The sequence below is a fragment of the Tachysurus fulvidraco genome, chromosome 4 (assembly GCF_022655615.1).
Source record: "Tachysurus fulvidraco isolate hzauxx_2018 chromosome 4, HZAU_PFXX_2.0, whole genome shotgun sequence".
NCBI lineage: Eukaryota > Metazoa > Chordata > Actinopteri > Siluriformes > Bagridae > Tachysurus > Tachysurus fulvidraco.
The window spans coordinates 15,258,884-15,283,645 of NC_062521.1; the positions used below are offsets into that span (position 1 = coordinate 15,258,884).

Consider the following 24,762-nt stretch of genomic DNA (forward strand, 5'->3'; position numbering starts at 1 on the left):
TTGGTTGCAAAATGTTTAATAAATGGAAGTGTTATTTGGTTAGTTGTGTGTGAAAATAAGAAAAAAACAATTTAGTTTGAGACTTTTTCCAACAAAATTTTGTTCATATACTGTAAGTCACTAAACACATATAGTCTGCACTTGAAGCATCCTATGCATAAAAACCAAAGCCCCGCATTCCTCTCCACACCCCCCCCCCACACACACACACACACACACACACATATATATATACGAGTCTTATGTGTATTGGACACCCTGTCATTGTATGCTCAAGTGCTTTCCAGGAGACCAAGGCTAAATAAATTAAAAGATGGAACTGCCCTGCAGTTATATTTACTCTATTTTTTACAGGCCTAACCAATTGATCTAAGGCTAGTGCCTTTGAAAATTACTTACAGATGACTAATCAACATGCTTAAACCCTCCATCTTTCAGCCAAAACCTTCATCAATCAGTCAACCAATCATGTAATACAAAAACATGTCAATTTCATTTTCAAGCACAAAATAATACTTTCCAAAGACTTACACATGCTGACTACATGACGTGAGAATTCACACACTATATGATTGATATGATGATGAAAGAATACCCAGAGCTGAGTATATTAGATCACATCTTATTCATCTCTGGGGATAATCAGTAGTTGACTCTTTTTGCTGTCCAGCAACAACTCTTAGCTTAGGGTGCTTTAGATACTGCATTGTTCTCAGTGCTGGTTCCCAGGACAGGGTGGGGGAAGAGAAGGAGGAGGTCTTGGTGGTGCTCGTGATGGTGGGGGTCCGTAGCGTGATCGTGCTGGTGGAGGTCTGGGTGGGGAGCGGGTTTGACGGTTGGGAGGTGCCGAGGTGGAGGGGTGTATCAGGGCCCGGTGCTCTGTTGGCGGTGCTGGAGGTGGAGGGGGGCTGCGTGGTGGAGCCCTGACTGCCTCGTCTTTCACCCGCGTAAAGTTGATGCATCGGCCCTGCAGGCACACAGCAGATGGCAGGATAAGTGACAGTTACAAACTAAAGCTAACCTCCTTGTCATGTGTGTGCTTTACCATCCCGTTCTGTTTTTTACTTAGAAAAGATGTCCAACTGACCCATCACTTTTTTTTATTGTCGCTATAAATGCAAAATGTTGCATGCTTATAGATCTATTTATGCCATGGCTCTCAAAATGGGGTTCAGAGACCTCCAGTGGTCTGTAAAGCATTATGTTCTGCTAATTTTGTTATAATGCAGGAAAGCACAACCCACCACTAGCAAAGCTTTTATACTTATAAATAATGTCAACAAGAATCTAATGTCAATGAGTTCTGATATTGCAAAGTTAAAAAAAAAAAAAAAAATGAAAATTTGAATGTACACATAATGCCTAATTAAAATAGCAATTAATAAATAGTTTTTAAATGGTGCATAATCGTTTAAAAATTGGGGGTGTTCATAATAATAAAAATAATATAAAAAAAAAGGCAGGAGTGTGTGAGTACAAATAAAAGATTAGGCTATTACCATGTACAAAAATCACCTCTTTGTTTCTTATTTATAACAGTTAATTTCACCTAAATACTCAATGTCAAAATCGTCTATGATCATTAACAATCACAGTGATTACAGGTAATTTTTTTGTTGTGTGAAAACAAACTAAGCCAAACAGGTTTCATCCTTAAAAAGTCTATCCTGCAGTGTTCTGTATAAAAATAAAATAAAAAACACAAAAAGAGCATAAGGATTTAACAAATGATAAATGGTAAAAAGAGGGTGCTACAGAAGCAGTAGAAACATCTGGCCAAATAAATGAGAATAAAAGAATCCTAATCTCAGAGTGCTGTGTCTTTGCCCAGATCATGACCCCAAATATGCACAAGACTTCACCCACCCAAAATCTCAGCTGTCCCTGAAATCGTGGGGGTGGTGTTTTTAGGGTTTTTTAGGGGTTACAACATTGCACTTTGGGAAGAATGAGCAGGAGTGAAAAAGAAACCCTTCCTCCAAAAGCTTTGGGAAATAAAAACTGCATTCTTACAAGAAAAGTGATTCATCACTGCCAGGAAGGCTAAACTTTTAGAAGCCATTGTCAGGAAGGTTTCAAGGGTTTTAACTTAAGGTCAAAGCAAAGAAAAGGTATTCAGGGGGTAATTTACGCATCATTTACTGAGAAAAATAAAACATTCGTTAATGTTGGACAAACTGCTGAAAGTGGAACAACTTCCTCCTTTGTCAGAGCACTAGACACACAAGTCTCTAGAGACTCATACGTAATTACATTTTTAAAACATGTTCAATATAATGTGTTTGAATGAAGACATAAAACAAAGTAAGCCATAGCATTTTTTACAAGCTTGTAATATTATTTAAAATGTTATAATCTAAAGAATGAATGTAAAAACAACAAATGTACGTGTTCACACACATGTTGGGGTCAGCTGAAGGATGCATGTTAAAGTTTAGTCTCGCTAGATGATAAAGACTGAGGAATCCATTTTAATCAATCAGTTACACTTAATATGATAAGGCTGCTGCTGAAGCTCTATTGGCTAACTGGAACAAAAACAGCACAATGCTAGATAAAGAATATTTGTCCAGTACTGAATCCAAAAACAGGGTCAGAATCTCCTTTAAATCCATTTGAATTAGTTTCACTTGAGTGGGAATGAGAGCAGCCGTCAGGGAGGTGCCACTTTCTGCCATGCTGTTTGATTGCTCATCAGACAAACAGATGGAGAGATTAAAGGCCACGAGCCAGACCATGACAGGAAAGATTCCATCTTTTGTTCCAGGTCTCTATGGCACTGGATCAAGGCTAGGGCAAAGGCAAGAGACCAAGAGCACCACTTTCTTTTTTATGGGTCGTAGTGTTGAGGAACTATCCTCAAATGCTTGGTAGTGCACATTAACTCAGTACACATAGCCAATCACTCTTTACAGCTAATGGCAGGAAAGAAAAAGCAATATCTGAGGATGGTGTATAAAAACATGCACTGCTGTTTATTGTATGTTTGCTGTCTAGCATTACAAAAGCTTGTGTTTTGTTCTTCTTAACTCCAGTTTTATATAATGACCAGCATGTTATGAGCGATGTTTAAGAAGTATTTCCTCTCCATTATAGTGTGTTGCTCAGTTGATGCTGTCCTGCGCATGCAGAAGTCAATGATTACAAATCAGTAGTGTCACAATGTGGTCCAGGTCTGTGTACAGCAATGCACCAGGTGGCTGGTGGTAAAATGTGTTGTTTTGACACGTCTTTTTAAAAACTACTGTGGAACTGCTACCGAAGCTTGAAGCCTGCTGGTGAACATCCATAGTAGTTAAAACACCATATGGAGTGATTTCTCTCAGTTTCCCCTGCCCCCTTTGCTCTTCCTCTTGCTCCCTTCTTCCTCCTCCACATCTGCACAGCATTCAGGAGGCACCATTCTCATTCGGCCCATATGCTCACTCCAGTGCTGGGCTGTTGCTCTGCTGCTCGCCAAATTGTCCCATTCACCACACATGACTGCTAGAGTGATGGCTTCAGCCTCCCAACTAGGCAGCCATGAATTAATCCCCATCACCCCCAGTGCTGCCCAACAATAGTCAAGCACAATAAAATTCAAACCATACCCTGCTCACTTGCCCCATGTCACATTAGAGGGCTCTCAGTTTAATAAGCTGTTAAATCGGACCACCAAGTGTCTGAGGGTGTTTAAGTGTGCTCTGGCTCTCAACAAGATCCTAATGGACAAAAAAAGGCTGATCTTCCTGAAAGGAAAATCGGTTCAAAACCTATGTTTTTCATCCACACTTGCAAATGATGCTTAATGAGAAATCCTGCTACTCTGAGTGGGCCATTTTGCCTTTATTAGGTCATTACCAAAGAACAAGCCAAAACACTTCCCCCGTTCTTTTATACATTTGCTTTGTCTTAGCATTAATTCGACAGATCGAGACCATGCAAGGTTACATACTTTCAACCAGCATGGCCTTGTAAACCAGACAGACAAAGAAAACTTTCAGTGACAAGAACTCCTTTCTTTAGAGAGTAATAAAACAAACCTGTCACCTTTGCATCACAATGTGTGCACTGAAGCTTTTACATAACGAGTTTAACCTAAATGGCCTCTGTGTTACATATTAGCTATAGGTTCTATGTTAATATTGGGTATTAAAATTAACCAAGTGCCTTTTTAGTTCTTGCCTTTCTCTAAAGCAAAAAAAATTAACAAACATATAAACCTATAATTCACAGAATATACTGATATAAATAGGTGCCCAATGTAGTCAAGCCTTTTCTCTTAATTTATTTCTTTTATGAATAAAGCCTCGCTAGTTTCAACACATCTACAATATGTCTTTCAACTACACATTTAAAATGAAAGTAAATGAATAGATATTAATAACTCTGCAACTGTAGCCCAGAACTTCACACTACGCAACTAGCCTTAATACTCTTTCATGTATTATTATGGGGCCCAAAAACAGTCAACATGGCTAACGTCACAGTAACGGTATGAAAAGTTTAAACAGGTTTAAATTCTCAAACAGCTTCAGGTAGGCAGAGAAGTAAAGAGGAAAAGAAAAGGTTGCCATAAAAAAGCTAACGTACTACAAGTTAACATAGCAAAACTTATTGCTATAGAAGGAAACCATTACAAAAAATAAATGCATAAATAAAAAACAGAAGTTAAGCACAAACAAAGGCACTAATACAGTAAAGGAGAAATAAGTGACAGAAAATATGCAAAAGAGACATGAAAAAATATTTTTACATTTTATGATATAAATCCTTATTTATATTCAGTAATATTATTTGGGTTGTTTCACAGTTGAATTCTTAGAACACACTTTTGGTTGCTATTTTGCTTGGAAATCAGTAAGCAAATGAGATGTAGTAAAAGAGTAAGTCTGTATGTGAACAGAAAGACTGCAGGAAGTTTGAGAGTGTATTCAATGTGGTTTGTGCTGATTGTGCCAGGGCAGCTCATGGGACATTGTCTTGCAGGTGGGCATGAAACACACTGCTTACTGTGGACATGCTCGAACCAGCCTGAATGCTACAGCTGTTATCAGCCAAACCCTCTTCTTTAGTGAATCTGCTGCCTTTCCCAATGCTTTTCAAAGCTTCTGTGCAGTATATAGAGCAGCTGGGCATTGGCCTTGTCTCACACAAGCAGCCTATTCTGAGGCAAAGCTCAATAAGACAACATTCACATGAGTCCATCCACAGTGAGTGCAGCACTAGCTTGGCCAACTCAATAGAGTCGGACTGTATGGTGTTCATCGCTCCAGCCCACATGAAAGATGCCTTTCATAGCCCTGCAGATGTGTTGCCGTGATACGGTCTGCTGTGGTAAAATAATGCAACATGTCGGAGAAGATCTCACACATTGAAAAATGTCTCCCCTCAGAAATAAGATGGTAATGGACTTGAAGAAGAGACAGAACTCATACAAATCTGCTCCATGTGAAAGGAAATGTCTCCTCGGGTTTAAGGTGCAGAGGTTAACGAGGGTGTCGCACTTCTCAGTGAACAGCACAAACGCTGTATGTGAAGACCTGCAAATGTCTTCACATGTCATGATTTTTTTATAGGACCATAACTAATACAAAACTGACATTTCTCAAACCACTTCAGTTGAGAAAACCATCACAGAAGAGAGCCAGTATAAACTTTAAGCCATTAATGCCGTGCCCTTATTTTTCACACACTAAATCCAACTAATACAAAATTCATAAGGTGAAATGAAGCATTTCAATAATTTTAAACAAGTGACCACAAATTGGAGTAAAAGAGTTTCTGTGTAAACCATAAGACACCTTATAAGGCAAAGAGTCTATGCTAGATCTGGGCACTAAAGCCAGATAAAGCGGCATTCCATCTCTGGAGAGCTGTGGTATTTGGTCACACACATCACTCAGACACAGCCTGCTACAGCAAATACATGAAGTAATATTTTGGATGGATTTATATATTATTCTTACCTGATCTCCCGGCTGAGGCCTCATGAGGGACACTTGGTCATATCCTCGGCGTAGCAGAAACCACAAAGCATCCAGTTTCCCCTAAGCAAGGCAGACACAAAAACAAATAACTCAGAGATCACCATAGGTCATATGTATACTTTCAATATTTCTGTGAGATCAAGAATTTAATGAATATGTATAAATCAGTGGCTTTTATTAAGAAAAATGTGAAAAAGTGGTGTGTAAATCAATGTTACATAGGTCTTTCAAAAGTATTGGAACAACAATGCCAATTCTTTCACAGATATTTGCGTTTGAGACCAAAAGATGAATATGATACAACAGATCAGCATTTCAGCTTTTACTTTCTGATCTGTTTCTATATCTAGATGTGTTAAAAAAAAAAAAACTGACGACCTGGCCCCTTTGCTGGAAGACTGTACACTACTTCTTATCATCCTCCTTGCAGCCACCTAACAGCATCATGTCATGAATATTTTCCTACTGTGGCACATGCTGAAGTGCTTTATTATTTTTACACTACAACAACATGCCAACAATTTCCATGTGAAACATTTTAAGTCATTCAGTTTAATTTGTATAGTGCAGTAGACAAAGGATTAGACAAAAACATTGCATGTGCATGAATCAAAAGCTATTGTCAGTGGAGAAACTCAGTACCTTAATTGGAGTGTACCACTTCCTCTGTTGTGAACGCTGGCGTGCTGTTGACCTCCTCTGTTTGGGCTCATAAGGCTCAAACTCCTGATCCGGCATCTTTACCACTGCATTCTTGGGTTTTTCCAGCTTAGCACCTTCTTCTGTAGAGCCTTTATCCCCCCAGCGCACCTAACATACAACAGAAAAACAATCCTTACGGACGACAACAACAACAACAAAAAAACGAAGAATCCTTACGGTTCTGTATTTGTAATAATTGCCTGCACCTTCTATTAATTTTAGTGCAATGTAATTATAATGACTGTCATAATAATATTGTTGTTCTATAATTCTTTACAAGATCCATATCCCTTATATATAAAATATAAAATCAACATAAAAATAATAAATTCTTCTTTAAACATCTGTTACCTCCATTCTTTTAATGCCACCAACTCCTCTACCCCCGTAGTAAGAGGCGTCAACTGTAGGCCACTTCTTCTTTGGCATCCCATTTTCATCATCAGATTCCTTAACACACAGAAACACAAACAGAGACGCAATCATTTCTTTCATTAAGAGATTAAACCTGAGTCACTGGTTACACAAAGCCTAAAACCTTTTCTATTCGAGATTCAACTTATACCGGAAAAGAATACACAAAAAAACGCAGCTGAACAGTGCAAGAGACACAAATAGTATCTTTATTGTTATTTCTAATTAAAGGAAAACTTGCATCCATTAAACCTCAGCAGACAGACATCCTTGTTTATGGATTCAGTGTTAAGTGGCACAGATGCACAGTCTAAGGCTATTCCCACAAAGCTCTCTTATTTCACATCAGCACTGGTGACTGCTCGCCGTTGACCTCTGGGAACAAAACGAACACAAGAGGACCATTCTGCACATTCTACTGCACGGTGCCTGTGTACTCTATCATGCTGGAGGTCTAGTCTCTGTCCTTATAGTCACTCATTGGACTGCTGCAGTACCAGCACATATGTCACCGTGTCACTGACACTAATCGAATCAGTCAGGTGGAAGCCATTGAAGTTTCTTATTTTTTTTATGAAGACATAAATGAATACAATAAAAATAAAATAAAATAGAATAAAATAAAATAAAATGAAATAAAATAAACACTAGGTCAATAAACTCACAAAGGTTTTTTGGACTATTTGAGATGGGGTAGAATACCACTTTTTTCTTTTCTGATTCAATAGTGTTTTCTTTATTAGCTATTCAATTAAAAGAATCTTATTTTTTTAATAAAGCACTTCATGATTAAAATATTTCACACAAACTTTGCTTACATTGTAAGCAATAATGAATAATGAATACATAATGCATAATGAATACAACAAAATCATTCCTAACTAAATGAAAAAGTCATGTCTCACTCACTCACTCATTTTCTACTGCTTATCCGAACTTCTCGGGTCACGGGGAGCCTGTACCTATCTCAGGCGTCATCGGGCATTAAGACAGGATACACCCTGGACGGAGTGCCAACCCATCGCAGGGCACACACACTCTCATTCACTCACGCAATCACACACTACAGACAATTTTCCAGAGATGCCAATCAACCTACCATGCATGTCTTTGGACCAGGGGAGGAAACCGGAGTACCCGGAGGAAACCCCCGAGGCACGGGGAGAACATGCAAACTCCACACACACAAGGCGGAGGCGGGAATCAAACCCCGGCCCTGGAGGTGTGAGGCGAACATGCTACCCACTAAGCCACGTGCCTCCAAAGTCATGTCTCTTTATATGTAAATTTTTTTTTTCAATCAAATGTTTAAATGTTACATTATCTGATATTCAGTAAGTTTTTTCAGACATATGATGCACTATTTTTTGCTAAAAATATATGATTTTACTGTGCAAAATGACTGTGCAGAACTTTTGTGATTTTGTTACAGAAAAACTCGAATTGGTGAAATTGCAAATGCAGAATTCTTCTGTTAAGCTACCACACATATGTATTTTTTTCTATGAAAGCTGTAATCATGTTCTACGCACATGAATTAAAGAGGGATTCGGAAGAAGGTGTATTGTGATGATGTCACACAAAGCATCCTGGCCTAAATTATATCTCTGGTTAATTGGAAAAAATTAATGCTCCTCTGAACATCGCAGAGCTTGCTTGGTTTCGTGTTCATTTTTGCAATTATAAAATCCTAAAATACTGGAGGGACTGATTACTAATACTGTGCCATCTCTAATAAAAATACTGTCTTATCAAAGCAAATGTACATTTGACATAAATACTGGACACTGAACTTACAGGCTCAGGTGGAGGTGGAGGAGGCGGCTCTTTAATGACCTGTTTATAATACAACAGTAACTCAGTAAATGTGCCTCTGAAGAATATTAGAAAGTAACAAGAAGAACCTCTAATATGTAAATACTCACCACAGTACAGCACAGAGGCCAAAACCACCACATCAGCAGCAGACCCACAAGCAGGAAGATCACCAGCAAAGAAATGAGGAGAATGGTGCCATCAAACTGCACTCAGACAATTACATGAATAAATTACATCATTTCCACATCAGCAACAACAGCAAAAAAACAAAGAGCCAGCACACAGTCCAAAGACTGAAGAAAGAACCTAAGAAGCCTAAGAGGAACGATCACAGATCAGAATGTGAACTTACTTGATAAAAAACAGACTCCTCTGATGAAAGAAAGCAGAGGAGACGTCACATAAATATAGAGAAAAGAGATGGAAAGGAAAAGAGGAAAACACATAAGAAACCTAAAGAAAGTTCATAGCAGACAATAAGAGGAAGGCAGAAAAACAGGAACAACATTATGAGCTCTTTTCGCATGACCATTTGCATTTTTTCTCAACAACATAACAACTAAATTTTATTTACTGTATATAGCACTTTTACCAATAAACACTGTAAAAAAAGCAGCATTACACAAATATTCCTTCATACCCTAATAACAATGCTAGAGACTACAGTCTCAAGAAAACCGGGCAGATGGGATGTGGTAACTCAATGATTAGGATGATGGACTACTGAGCAGAAGGTTGTTTGAAACTTAGGTCCACTAAGCTGCCACTGCTGGACCCCTGAGCAAGGCCCTTAACCCTTAATTGCTCAGTTGTATAAAATGTAAGACATTCTGGATACAGGCATCTGCTGTAAATGTAAGAAAAACAAACATAAGTGAAAAATGTTATCCCCTTATTCGTAGTTATTTAATCATTGAACAATAGTCGTAATAATACGAATATTATAATAATAATTAATTTTTTACTATTAATAATAATAATAATAATAATAACAACAATAATTTATTATTAATAACAAATCACCATAAAATATTTATTTATTAAATAATAATAATAATAATAATGATAACAATAATGATAATAATAATAAATATAATTATTATTATCATTATTATAATATCATAGTCTTTATGATTACAGCAGCAGTTATTCCAATGCAAATAATATTTATTTGCTAATATATATATATTTGTTAATATATGTGAAAATGCATCTACATTATTTGCATCTATATTATGAGATTATTATAAATCAAATATCATTTTATTCATCCTGTTTTTAAATGCTTTAACAATTTTTATGCTTTTTAATCTGCAGATTATTGCTTCTTTTTAGAAATAAATCTTTAGAAACAGTAATACAACAAGACAATAGCAGTAAATGTTCAAATATAATTTGGCTTATTGTAATGTCAGTATAGAAAACACTAGATAGATTTAATGATATCAAAGATATTTTTACTTGCTAAGATATTCCACTCATGATTTATGAAATGTGAAGTGCATATATTTAGAGTGTTTTGAATAAAAAGAAACCGGTGCATCAGTCCAATACCACAACACTGGATATACTTACACATTTAGTAGTGGTGATGTGCACTGAACTAGTGATGTACGACAAGCCCTCATTCATGCTGACCTGAAGGTATATCACCCTGCATCAGAACACACAGATACAAATCAAACTTTACCCTACATTAAATCAGCACATTCCTCCCGTGGCCTGTATGAGCTTGTTTCAGTTTTCTTCCATTGGAGTTCGGCCCTGGAAGAGTGGACTACAATGCTGGATAAGATTGTATGTTTATAGTTCATGCTAAAAAAAAAATCGTAGACGCCGCATCAATTACTTCCACTGAACTGCGTATCAGTTTTCATCATTGGAATGCTGGGAGAATGTAAAAAGGTCATTAGACTGGCCAGAGCCATTCCCACATCAGATTTTCCAAAATATGTCTAACCATGAGATGTCAGATCAAGTAAGATGGGCATATACATGGGTACAACTTCTAAACTAGCAGGAAAATGGGATTACTGAAGTAGGTCAAGGTAACAGATAATAAGCCAAGGGAATGGAGGGAAAAAGGAAGATATTCTCTTACTTTTCAGTTCCTTATTACAGTTTCTCCTTGATCAGAAGCCCAGAAGTCATTATCCCAACAGCAGGGGCACACCCATACATTTGCTCATTATGTAAGATATATTACTGCATATTTATACGATTCACCTTTAGTTAGCAATCCATTTACAGGTAATGACTTAATCATTTAGAGATTATGGACTAACAAGTTTCTAAATTAATTATCGAAATAAATGTAATTGTGCATTAACTGTAATATATTTTCTTTTTATTCAATCATGCTGCAAAAAACAGATGTGCTCTATTATAAAACAAAACAAACATTAATAATATTGCACATTCGCTGTAAACATTATCTACTTTTTTTCAACACACTATGCAGTTTCCTTATTGAAGATATTTTAACGTACAAATTCTTAGGAAGTGAAGAAAGACTTTTTTTTAAGTCTTCACAACTGCTTAAAATAGGCACAGAGAAGGTTGTGCTACAAAACCTAAATGTCCAAAGACCCGATTATTATTGTAAGATGTAACATCAAACCTTTTAACAAAGCAGTATTAAAAAGGCATTGTTTATATAAATAATTTTTCACTACAGTTTACTAACAATAATCTCACTTACCATCTTAAATTGAATTGCTAGGGGACTGAGTGGACATAATACATTTTACATGATCACAGTAACATACAGTAGCTTCATCTTAATGACAATGGGAATAAGAGCTGTATGTAAGTAAGAGGAAATATCAAAGACATTGTAATGCCAATTTGTGCCTGTGACAATTTATTATAATGTATAAGAAAAGTAATCAGTAGCAGTAGTTCAAAAGTACGGCAGCTCTAAGGTTAAACCACAAACAAGTCAAATCAGGACAGGACATGCACTGAGCAGCCTGAGAACACACCCTTTTAATGTAGAATTAAAAAGACTGAAGAGGATAATGTTCTAGTAGAGTATAAATACATATATAATCACCACATTGTGCATTCTAGACTAGATTTACCCCATTTTCTCCTAGTTTTCCCAACCATTAACTATTAACTAGCTCTCCTAAATCATGCAACAGCTACCAGCCAAGGAAGGTGAAGGCTAACAAATGCTTCCTCTGACACACACGAAGCCATGAGCTGCCCTCTCCTGTATACGTAACCTCACAGGCACCGAAGAGTGTGAGTCTGATCGACAAGGCACTCTTAAATTCTTTTGTGGACTACTCTTGGCCTTGGTCATGCTCTTAGGTGAACAGGCTATTCTCGAGATTCTTACACGTGATCTCCATTTAAAACGAACAAAAAACATTTTGCCACAGCTACTAGTTTTTTCTTGAAGAAAGACGTTTTCAGTAAAAGAAAGAGGACTATATGTACCGTAGGATGATGAGTTTGATACTAATTGTCCAGATTTATGTATATGAAAGCGGTCATTCAGTCCCCCTCTAATGACAGCTCTCTTAAAAATGGAAGCTCACCCAACATGCAACATTCTTCCATGTTTGGCTAAATCACAGGCATTAAAATTCAAGCCTGGTGGATATAGTATATATATGTAATATCCACAGCTTTCTCTTCTGGGGAAATCCTTCTTCCATGTACACAAAAAAGTAGACTCAGATGTCAATAAGTTACTGCAGGGGTTTCACCCCATACCACTTGCTTTCTCTCTCTCTTTGCCTGCTTCTGTTTGGAAGGCCTGCTCAATCCCCCAAAAGCCCCTTGGCAGAGGGAGCAGGAGCAGAATGAATGGGGCTCCAGTGACAGAGCCATCTCACTCTCCATCAATCAGGCAGTGGCTGGCCCTTTTTAAGCACATATTCAGTCACGATGCATTTGGGTGACAGCAGTGACAACTTTATCTTATAAGACATGGCTCCAATAGAAGTAAAGGGGGGTGACAGGCAGTTTGTGCCCTAAAATCATTTTCTCCCCCACCTCTCACCCATCTTCTTTCCAAACATGACAAACATCTCATATAGCTGTTTACAAAATCTGTGAATAACACTGGCATACATTATATTTGACACACCAATTAATTTATCAAGTGTAAATAACTGTGCAGCACTTGACCAAACTGCTATTTAATGCATGTTTGGTTACTAGCATGGTCTTGGTCATGATCCTTTGTAATCCAATGATAACAATGTTCTATAAAAGTACTCAAAAGGTCCACAAGTAGAGGTACAGAACAGAAAGTGAAAAGAACTATAAGCAGATTTATTTCTGCACATTTACTTGTATAAATAACAAAAAAGTGTTACTTTATGCTTTACATATGGCCATTAGGATTTCTGTAATAACAAACAAGTGTTTAGTTTTGAATAGTTTATTAACAATATACTATAATAATATAATAATCAGAAGGAAAAATACAGAAATATAATAATTAAAATGAGTCATACACATACAATGAGTTTGCTAGATAAAAACAGACTGGACCATGCTCATAGCATTCATGACCATACCCATGGTACAGTACCAACAGATAATCTAGGTTATTGGGGAGGGGCAAATAAAAACATGAGCGTGTAGCAGTAGGCAGAAATGCCTTGTTAATGAGCATGGTCAGGGGAGAATGACCAGAGTGTTTCAAGCAGACAAGAAGGCTACTGTAACTTAAATGACCACATCATGGTGAGCACAACAACACTGCAATATGCACATCATTTTGAATCTTTGAAGTGGATGGGGTACAACAGCAAAACACCACATCAACTTTCACTCCTATTAGCTAAAAACAGAGCTCTGAAGTTACAATGGCACAGGCTACCCAATACTAGGCACCTCAAAACAGGAAAGGACCAGGCACAATTTCCCCATTCTTCAAGCGTCCAGCCAACTGCCCAGACAGCGAGATCACATTTTTCCCAAACTGTTGTTTGTTGTAAAAAGCAAAAACTAATAGAAATAGAAGCAATTCTTGTTTCCTTGGGATAAGGTGGCAACTTAACAAGTGTCCATTATAGATAAGGTTATAAAATCTGATACAGTATTTTCAGATTTTTATATATATATTTGTGCGTGTGTGTGTGTGTGTGTGTGTGTGTGTGTGTGTATGTATGTGTGTAAAATTATGTATATATATATGTATATATATATATATATATATATATATATCTATATATTTGTGTGTGTATACATACACACACACACAAACCATTTGTTAAGTTGTGTAGAAAAAGACCCGCTTTAGCATCAGGACCATTTCTCACCAAGCACTTTCTCCCCAGGAGACAAGAATTGCTTCAAACAATCATAGGAAATCTACTATGACAAGAACAAGATACATAAATTCCTCAAGGTGACTATAGCCAGTGGTGCTCATATTATGTAGCAAGCTTGAAGCACATTTCTAGAAACATTTGCCGTGAGAGCAGATTATTTACATATTTAGATATAGGATTCTGTGTTTTGACTGTTCTGTGTGCTATTTTGAGATTTATATGCACATTCTCTTCTTCTCAAATAAGAGAAGCCAGTGACAGTTATCCCTCATCTCTAGGAGATGCTAATTAAACATTCTACACAACACATCTGGTGTCTTACTGTTTTACGACATGTAAAGCTTGACTGATGCAAAGAATTTACAATGACATTGACCCAAATGTTTCAAGGGTAGTGATGTTTTCGGGCAAAGCAAGTAGTGATTAGCTTTGACACTTACTTTCCAACTTCTTCTATAACTGGTGCTGGGCAAAGCAGAAGCATGTCTTCAACATTTACAGGCTTCTCATCTAGGAATAAAAAAATAGATTTATTCAAATAAGTGTGAGTTAATTAACACAATAATTTCCACTGCTCATCTGTAGCTCCACTTTTTTCTTAATAAACCAAATGGTAACTTTTTTCACTGAGAATAAATTGTTTTAAAACTGACCCCATTTACATCTTTAAATACAATTTAGAACTAAATGCACGCTTACTTAAACTCACTGTTACTTACTCACTGTGACCGTGTCATTGATTTTGAAGCTGCACAAGACCTGATTGATATTTCTGGCATACAAAAAGCCTCTGCCTCGAACAACCACTTGGAATTCCTCTGCAAGAAATATACACCAGTACGGTAGAGTTTAAAATGACCAGCAATGCTTCTACTCTTCTTTACACACACACACATACAATGAATTATTTCTTGTAACACACATGATCAAAAACTGTGATTATTTGATTACATCATTGTATATAGTAAAAATAATACAGACTTTTAAAAAAACTACTGGTATAGGTTTCACAGGCCCTGAGAATAATCGTTCATTATATATTTCAGTTAATTAAGAAAAATGCCATAATGAGTGCAAGACCAGGGACTGTTCAGAAACACTCTACACAATGGGAATGAGTGAGAGAGCATATTTTCCACTGGTGATGAGGAGAAAAGCCATGTAGTTCTCACATAGCTTTGCATTGTTTGACTGGGGAGGGGACTACACTGGTGTCTGAGAAAGCTGGCTGTCTGACCTTTGCGCTGCCTCAGGCGCTGCTGCAGCGCTACAAACGGCTGCTAAGTAGCATATGTTGGGAAGAAAAACACCCTTGACCACAGTGGGTGTTACAGGAAGCAAAGTGATCATAAGCTTATGCGTTTCTGCATGAAGATTTATAAAGCATGTTAAAAATGAAAATTTCTTTCTCATTTCACAGGAAATATCCTCTATATATGTAACCATATTTTTGACCTTTAATATTAAACTTCAAAGTTCACTGGATAAAAAACTTCTGCGGACATGATTTCATCAAGAAAACACTGCAGTAAGTAAATGTCAGGTAAATGCCATTGCTGTAAGACACCCTTACATTATCTGTTTCTTTTACTTCATAGGAAATTTCTTTACCCATTCAACAGAAAAAATACGACAATGCGTTTTAATCCGAATTTGTCAACATAAATAAAATATTTTAAAGATTACAGAAAGCATTAGTAATACTAATGACTTAACGACTCCTAATGACATGCCTCTGCCTTGCACTGCCTTCGCCTGGCTTTCCTCAGCACTGCCTGCCTAATGAGACATCTGCATGGCTGAAATCGCTAATTCCTTTTAATTTCATTGACTGCAGCATCTATGTCCTTTTCTTCCTCTGTTACTGTCAGATGTTGTGTGTCAGGTTGTGACAGGGCAGCATGGGGGATAAAGGTCAGTGCTGGAGAGTGCAGTGGGTACTGCTTGGAGCAAAATTGTAAGCAGGGGCTGGTACGCTGCTGACCCACACCCGCCACACCATGCTGAGAAACTGATGCTCCCCCTCCACACCTTAAATCTCGCCTGGCCAGGTCTCATAAAGCTAAGGTGACATATGTAAGAAGGGACTTCAATCTCTGCCAATGAATGATGGCGTGTTGAGGCAATGGCTGAGCAATCATCAACACAACAATCGCTGTCATGTCATATATCAGGTTGTTCTCTCATTGTAGCGAGAGATGGCCTGTGTTCAGGCTGTGTAGCCTGGTCACTTCACATCAGTCTCACACATGAGAAGGCTAATCATGACACAGTCCATAATGGACTGAACAATATCTATGCCATTTAAATCTTCCTTGTGTTAGAATTTACTGATGGTTGAGGCATTCAGTTCTGCATCCTTTCTTAATAAGACAAGTTAGTATGCAATGATTGATAAAATTAATATTTAAATAAACTAAAATAAATTGAATCTAAAATAAAATATAAATATATATTCCTAAAATAAAACTAGTAGGTATCACCATTATCTCATGGATTTCCATGGCATCTGGATTAAATACTGGGCAATTTGTTCCACTAATTATGACATTAATTGTCATGAAACATTTCCATTAAGGATTAAGTCCATCAATCATTGCATTATTAATGTAAATGTGACTTATTTAAACGTTTAAAGATATGACAAAATCTCTGTAATAACAATCATATTATGATAACCAGAATGATTAGACACTATTATCTCGAATGATGACTCTTCTATAATTTTACAGTTTCTTACAGAAGAACAGTAAAATGATTAATTTATCAGACCAGTTGACATCTTGCATGGTGGCAGAAATAATCTGTCACTGCTGTAGGATATGATGAAGTAATATCAGAGAGCTGGGTTTTTTTGTATTTTTTGTGCCTGGCCGATTCGTCTTGGCCTAGTTTGCCACATCTGATCGTTGTCTGAGGTCTGAGCTTCTGAATGGCCAAACCCAGTCTTGCATTTAACAGTGAAATACCCATTTGTTTAATTGGATACAGCTCAGTGAACAAGCCTCCACACTTAGCACTTGTGTGTAGAGCAAACAGGATGGATGAGGATTGACATGGCCTTTTTAGCATGCACTTATGGCAGAAGAGTGCACTTACTGCGCAGTCACTGTGGCAAAGCCAGTGAGCGCATTAGCGCTGCTCATACATGATCAGTTTCTGACTAGCTGTTGTAGAATAATCCTCAGAAGGCACATTAAGCTACAGCCAGCCAGTTAGTAAAGAGACACAGAAAAGCAAACCAGTCTCACTTCTCCATCCTAAATATTTAATCTCTGTATGTTTGAAAGTGATAGACAGTACAAATTCCGTAGTCAGTGCATGAACTTTAAACATGTAGTTACAGCAATGGTAATGACAACCCACCATTATCGAGGTTATAATGTTTATTATTCTTACACTTAAACTCAGTAAGCTGTTTGACTGGTCAATTGAATTAAATGGGTTTAATCCAAATCTCAATAACTCAAACAGGAGTAAAGTAAATAATGTCAAATTGGACCTAATGTGTTCCATCAGTAACAGGTTTAGGAATAACATCTGTACGCCTGTACACAGTGGCAGCAGCACAAAATTATGCAAATCAAATAGTAGGTCAAGAGCTTCAATTAATACTCAATTGATGATCAAACATCAGAATAGGGAAAAATGTGATTTATGTCACTTTAAATGCAGCATGGCATCTGCTGATCTCCTGGGATTTTCATGCAACACAATCTCTGGAATTTAGAATGGCATGAAAAACTGATGGGACTGCAAGCTGAAACAAACTGAGATCAGAAGAGAATGACCAGACTGCTCTAATCTGACAGGAAGTCTAGAGTAACTCGAATAAACACTCTTTACAAAACTGGTGAGAAGAAAAGCATTTCAGAATTCACAACATGCCAAACACATCAAAAACACTACAAATCACAAGACTATAACAGTGGGAGTCCACATTATGCTCCACTCCTGTAAGCCAAAAACATGAAACTGATGCTATCATGGGCAAAATCTCACCACAAGAAGACAGTGGAACATTGGAAAAAAGAACAGATGATTTGTGTTCTAAACTTCAACTGTCCAGTTTGGGTGACTCTGTGCCTATGATGGTCTCTGTTTCTTGGCTGACAGGAGTCAAACATGATGTCTTCTGCCTTTTTTAGCCCATATACTGCAAGTTTTAATATTTTCAGCTCGTCACACTTGAAAAGAGTGATTATATGAGTTACTATATCCTTCCTGGTCATTGTCCTCTGGCCCTTCTTATCAACAAGATGTTTCCACCCACAGAACAGCTGCTCACTAAATGTTGTTTGTTTTCTATACTACTCTAGAGACTATGAACACTACAGACTGTTGCATGTGAAAATAGCAGGTATTATTATACAATTACAGTATCTGAAAGAGCCAAACCAAGTCTACAGACTATTGACTTTTGACCTATTCTGGTGTTTGATGAGAACATTAACTGAAGCCCTCAAGCTGTATCTGTATGATTTTTTCTTATTATGCTGTTGCCATATGACTAACTGTTTTGATACCACCAAAAACCTGCATATGTAAAGGTGTTCCTAATAAATTGGATGCGTGTGTATGCCATTAATAAAATTCATTAAATGGTTCTGTGAAATTTATTTTACAGTTAAAGGTGTCCCTGGATATAAATCCATGTTATAAACTGTCCAAAAGTAGATTAATAATACAACAATAATACAATCGACCTGTTATTGTATTACTCTTACCTCCAGCACAAACACTTGATGGCTCTGCTGCTAAAATTTCAATGCATGATTTTTTGATTATCTAAAAGGAAAGAATATATAATTTAGCTACACTATATATGTTTAACATTATAATCACATAGCTTTCACTTAATATAAATGTTATATTGCACACTGAGGCAATCACAGCATAACACTTACTGAATCTATCACTCCTCTTAGGGCGTGGAAACCTCCCACAACAGGAAACACATGCTCAATGGTGTCTGCGATGGTAGCCAACTAACATACAGTACAATATTATTCCTATATGGTCTATGAATCTACAAACTACAATACTGTAGTTTTTTTTGTGAACAAATTGATAGATTATATTGTTTAACTGTGTTTTGTACTTGGTACCTGTGTTTGATTAAAGTCTTTTACTCCCACACAATACACTATGGCTCCAAGGGATCTGGCCCTCTGTGCCTGCATACAGACACCAACATGCGTTTAGTCCTAATGCATTAAAGATGTGCAGAATTAAGTAAACAATGTTAACGTCCATCACTAGCTAGTTTACTTGCCTCTTGCTGTGCTGTGATAACCTGATTTGTATTTAACTCGCCATCCGTCAAAGCAATGATAACACTGGCTGTCCCTGAAAGAAAATGTCACATGACATTGATTAAATTGGTTTTACCACTTTGGTTAAGTACAATGTTACTACATACACTGTACATTGGTGAGACACTTACCATAATTTCCATGATATATTTGTTCATTTGCCTAAAATTGCAAAGCAAGCATAGCAAAGCCTCAATATAGTCGCAAAGTGATATAAAAGGGTAGATTTTAAAGTGTAATAAGAAGCATTATATACATACATTATGTATATTATACCTTTTGTAATCCAAGATTCATAAATGTGTCACCTCCTGGTACCACTTTCTTTAGCACACTCAGGCCTTTGGTAATTTCATCCCTGTTTATTAAAAAAAGAACCTGAAACTGAGCCACACTGATTATTTACACAAGGACTGTAAATTGAGGGGTATGAATGCCTTACCTATTTTCAGTTAGTTCCATGATGATAGTTCCTTGTGTTGAGAAGACAATGAAGGACATCCTTAGCATCGGGCTATAATAATAATAATAATAATAATAATAATAATAATAATAATAATAATAATAATAATAATGAATGTGGGGGGAAAGTTATAGTCAAGAATATGGCACTAAAAGTAACAGAAAAATAAAACAGAACAGGGATTACCTTGTGAATTTCTCTGCGAGATGTTCCACAAAGGAGTAGATCTCAATCCAGTGGTGCTTGACACTTCCAGATCTGCAGAAAAACAAGTTTGACATTTTCACTGTAATATGTCCACTGATTTGGGATTATAAGTGGTAAATCAGTAATTATTATTTTTATTGGTCTGATTGAAGTAACTGCTGGAAAACCCGGTGCACAGAATACAGATTACTAATTAATTACAGTGCCCAATGCATTCCGACAAGGTCTAATTGCCTTTGTGTCAGATGATTGTGTCTGCTGTTAACAGGGAGCAGAACCCCTTCCACATTGAGCTAGTCAGTTAGATTGGAACAGATGGCAAGGGCCAAGAGTAACAGGTTGGGATCCAAAGTAGAGCTGACATTTACATCAGCCTATTTTTAGGCCTTCATCACTGACGAAATGAATGTGCATAATTTAAAACACAGCTATTTATATTTCAATAATGTGACGCCATAAGATAACATATGTGCTGACAGGAAGAAGGTTATTAGATGTGGCACTGGACTCCTTTCTTGCAGTTTGATCTGAACACTGTTTTTAGACTTATTATCAATCCTTAAGCCTTTGGCATTATTTTATGTGTTATTAAATAATACAATATAATTATATATATATATATATATATATATATATATATATATATATATATATATATATATATATATATATATATATTACATGCTATATAGTACATGCTATAGTAGTATATGTTATAATATTATCTGTAGAATAAATAAGCCTCCAAAGCACATGCTGAACTTTTTTTTTTTTCACAAAATCTTCTATTTTTTCCTAGAACAACTTTCTATAGGAGGTAGAGTGGACATGAAAAAGAAGATCTTTTAAGATATTAACTGTTTGGTATGTCAATGGATTCTTTTAAATTCATGGAGTTTGCTGGAATTTTAAATGCAGCATGACACTAAAAATCAGGTGCTTCTGCCTACTTTTTGAATAACGGTTGGACTTTGAAACCAACTGAAATGACATTTGTAATAAGTTTATTAACTTTATTCATGTGAGTAAATGGTATAATCTGCATAATAACCATTTACGTTATATTAGCTTGTCTAAAATGAGATAGGGGTGCATTCTTGACTGATCCCTTCTGGTGGCTTGAATACTATTCAGTATTACTGATTGAATTTACTTCAATTAAAGAAAATTAAACATGTGTGAATATGTTATATCTTCATTACGATTCTTCATTTCTAAAATGTTTAATCAACTGGGACTTACTGGAATGAAGCCTATGCATGCCCTAAAGTGGTGCATAAAAAGCTTACTATTACTGTAAAACAGCAAGTCGGAGCATGTTAAGCTATTCAGACCTTCAAGGTGCTGCAAATCACAATATAGTGTTTTTCAGTGCTGCAAAACTAGGATCAAGATACAGTGTGTGCTTCAGACTATAAGTCCTTCAGGGGTCAAGCAGCTGAGATCTATATCATCCTGCCCTGGGTGCTGGGTGTTGGTTGGTTAAAGGAGGTGCTAGAGGCTAACAACAACATCAACAACAACAACAACCATAAAATGCAGTATAGTACAAGCAAATTGCCTTTTGGTTACAATGTGTATATGCCCCATATTTAAAATGATATGTACATACACTAACAGTTTTACATGGTAAACAAAAACAAAATAATAATTTAAAATGGAAGGGGTTCTAGCTGTAAATATTATTTATATAAGGTTTTACTCAGTTAATAATAGCAACAAAAAAGAGCAGCTGATGAAGACACAAGAAATCCCAATCAAATCTCAGCCATAAAAGCTAAAACGTCCTGGTTGAACATTATCTCAAACATTTGAAAGTTTTTCACACTAAACTTTTAAGTAATTGTTTCACTTTACAATGTAATTAAGTACAAAACAAGCGTTTCGATAGGTTCATTAAACCTCATGGTACAGTGCTACTTGTCATGTGCGTCACATATAAAGCGGTCAAATGCTTTACGCATGGACACTTCAGATTGGCGAATAATAGTCGAGCACCACTTACTTGTCGAGGACAAAATACAAGTCGAAGGCACCTTGACAAGAGCTCTCCTCCTCCTTAACATGAGGCTCAGCTTTTGCATTTGGAAGTGTGAACATCGCCATTCCTACCAGACCCACAGCCACACCAAAGCTAAGCAAAAGGCGCGCCATCTTTCCCCAAACAATTCATTCAGTTCCATGCAAAACAAGCGACAAAACTCAGATTTCTCATAATTCCTCAGAAAATAAATCAATCTTTCCCAGCGAACATATTCCACCCAGATGACATTGAATTGTCAGCGTGTTAAATGCTGCAGTGTTCCGAGTGTCCGCTTCCAAACCATCCTGAATTGCCCCTCCTCTAGTGCACACTCCGGACAGAGAGAGCGCACTTTATCGGAGGAAGTGTTGTTCAGCCAAACACACTTACACATCAGCAGTGGGTTTAATACGAGATTAACCTACATGCTGTATTTGAAATATGTTTACACATCTGGATAAAATTATATGTAATCTAAACGCATTACCAGTACCACTGATCGGAAATGCTGAAGTGTCTGAATACAACTTGGCCAACAATATCACTGGATTGTTGGATGGAACTGCACTCAAGAATAGATAGACAGGATGTCGCTGTGTTGGGAGTAAATCTTAGATTTGCGTAAATAAGTACAAAGACACAAAGTATACAGAACACGTGTTTTGTTTTCGTTTAAGTTTGAACTTCAATGAACATATAGTATAAATAAATCAAAGTGCATTGATTTTGTATCTATTTCCATGGCGCGCGCGCGCGCACACACACACGTGCGCACACACACAGACAATTTTGCACTATTGCGATGTTTTGTAAGTTGCTTAATATTACTACTACCACCAACAACAACAACAGCAAAACAACAACAACAATAATAATAATAATAATAATAATAATAATAATAATAATAATAATAATAAAGTATATAAAGTAAACTGAAATTAAATTTGGAAATAATTTGAGAAATGTAGTTTTATTATAATTAAATCTAAAATCACCTGGACTGTTAAGAATATTTATACTAATACATATCGTCCAATTATTTAGGTATTTATGACGATTTGGAAAATGTAAACTGTATAATTCCCTAAACATTCTATCAGCAGTGTGTCTCGGATCTTCTAATTTCTCGGAGATAATTGCTTATTTGTGATATATGAGCTCAGTGGTCACTCAGCCTGCCACTCGCCTCCCCCTTGTCTAATGAGCACGACGTAAAAACGCAGAGGCGCTCAGATGAGCTGCAGCAACTCGGACACTAGAGCTTCATCACACACGCTAGAACCTCATCACACACACACACACACACACACACGCTCTCCTCTGCTAAATCGAGGTCTGTGGAGCATCTTGAGATCTCTCTGTAAGTTAGACTCTTTGACTATATCATGTCTGCTTCATTTATAAATGTGGGTAAACAATATTTGGTACAGATTAACCTACACATTTAATTGTGTAGTTTTACGCAAATCTAATTTAGGTAAAAAAAATATTTATTGTTATATACTGTATTTCGTTTGCATTTGCTAGAGGTGTGAAACTACAGGAGTCAGGACATTAGATGAGACACGAAATTAAATAGTTAGGTTGTTAAATAATACCTTTACTTTCCTGCTATACCTAATGATTTACTAGACAATTGCGTATTTAATGTAGAGATATAAATAATTCTTTTTAAAATGGATATAACATTAATAACTGTTCAGTGAAATAGACCGCATTAAATAATACAAGGCATTTGGAAATATAGCGGATATACACAGATTAATGATTGTCATGTATTTTACAGGACCATGGAACAGAGTTTAGTGCCGCGTGCTTTATGGACCAACGACAGCAAATTTCTCCACCATCATGTCCCTGATTTCTTCACCAGTGTCCAGGTTACACAGGACATACCAGCAGGAGTGTCTTTCGGTCCTTGTGTGCTTCATAATACTATTTATGACACAATAGCGTTCATCGCACTCAAGTCGTTTGACAGAGGAGGGAAAGCCTACGTGTTCAGAGTAAGTAGTTCATGCACCACATGGCACCATTTATAAGGAAATACTATTATGATATTAAGCTTATTATTAGACTACACAAGACACGTGCAGTGAAACATACTGTACATAGTATCAGGGTTATTCCTCTGTGTGTATAAATAGAGCACGTTTATCAACAGGTAGATCCGGATGCATTGAAGAGTTCTCCGTTAGTGGTTCCTTGGCTAAGGTTGGTGCAGGCTGCCATGGACGCAGAAGAGCAGAACACTGAGGCCTATCTGAAAGCCGGCCAGCTGTATTTCCGCACTATTCGAGATATTAGCCAAGGGGAGGAACTGCTCGTCTGGTACGACGAGGAGCTGTCTCATCTTTTGGGCTTTAGCGACATTAAAACCAGGGCCCTGACAGATGGTAAGGACTGCTCACTTTGTTATGGGTCACAAATGTCGTCCCAGATTAGCGCGCGCCTATTCATAAACATTTATAGCTGGCAATAACACTTGTGGTCAGTTGCGCATGCACTGGAATGCATATGCGCGTAATGATATTAATGTTTTTTGTTTTTTTTT

The 24,762-nt window shown here is 36.9% G+C and overlaps 2 protein-coding genes across 8 annotated transcripts in view; one reads left to right on the forward strand and one right to left on the reverse strand.

The window, feature by feature from the left end:
- antxr1d (ANTXR cell adhesion molecule 1d) overlaps positions 1 to 24,762 on the reverse strand; it is a 25,813-nt gene continuing 1,051 nt past the window's right edge. For 2 of the 7 annotated variants that reach the window (XM_027142184.2, XM_027142185.2), the window contains exons 2-18: positions 20,165 to 20,236; positions 19,958 to 19,988; positions 19,792 to 19,873; positions 19,647 to 19,677; positions 19,476 to 19,549; positions 19,309 to 19,377; positions 19,108 to 19,188; positions 18,928 to 18,988; positions 14,920 to 15,018; positions 14,641 to 14,710; positions 10,479 to 10,557; positions 9,011 to 9,106; positions 8,883 to 8,921; positions 7,023 to 7,121; positions 6,612 to 6,779; positions 5,949 to 6,029; positions 1 to 967 (exon numbers count right to left, since the gene is read on the reverse strand). In XM_027142184.2, the coding sequence (XP_026997985.2) occupies positions 713 to 967; positions 5,949 to 6,029; positions 6,612 to 6,779; positions 7,023 to 7,121; positions 8,883 to 8,921; positions 9,011 to 9,106; positions 10,479 to 10,557; positions 14,641 to 14,710; positions 14,920 to 15,018; positions 18,928 to 18,988; positions 19,108 to 19,188; positions 19,309 to 19,377; positions 19,476 to 19,549; positions 19,647 to 19,677; positions 19,792 to 19,873; positions 19,958 to 19,988; positions 20,165 to 20,236 (1,487 nt within the window). In that variant the 3' untranslated portion in view covers positions 1 to 712. Of the gene's footprint in view, positions 968 to 5,948; positions 6,030 to 6,611; positions 6,780 to 7,022; positions 7,122 to 8,882; positions 8,922 to 9,010; positions 9,107 to 9,255; positions 9,276 to 9,545; positions 9,751 to 10,478; positions 10,558 to 14,640; positions 14,711 to 14,919; positions 15,019 to 18,927; positions 18,989 to 19,107; positions 19,189 to 19,308; positions 19,378 to 19,475; positions 19,550 to 19,646; positions 19,678 to 19,791; positions 19,874 to 19,957; positions 20,030 to 20,164; positions 20,237 to 22,190; positions 22,549 to 24,762 lie in introns of those variants that run through there. The other 5 variants (XM_027142183.2, XM_027142182.2, XM_047812766.1 and 2 more) reach the window with 5 other exon arrangements.
- The window catches only part of prdm8 (PR domain containing 8), a 4,798-nt gene continuing 3,485 nt past the window's right edge, over positions 23,450 to 24,762 (forward strand). Inside the window, exons 1-3 of the mRNA XM_027142186.2 lie at positions 23,450 to 23,568; positions 23,995 to 24,214; positions 24,373 to 24,604. Of these exons, the coding sequence (XP_026997987.2) occupies positions 23,999 to 24,214; positions 24,373 to 24,604 (448 nt within the window). The 5' untranslated portion in view covers positions 23,450 to 23,568; positions 23,995 to 23,998. The remainder of the gene's footprint in view (positions 23,569 to 23,994; positions 24,215 to 24,372; positions 24,605 to 24,762) is intronic.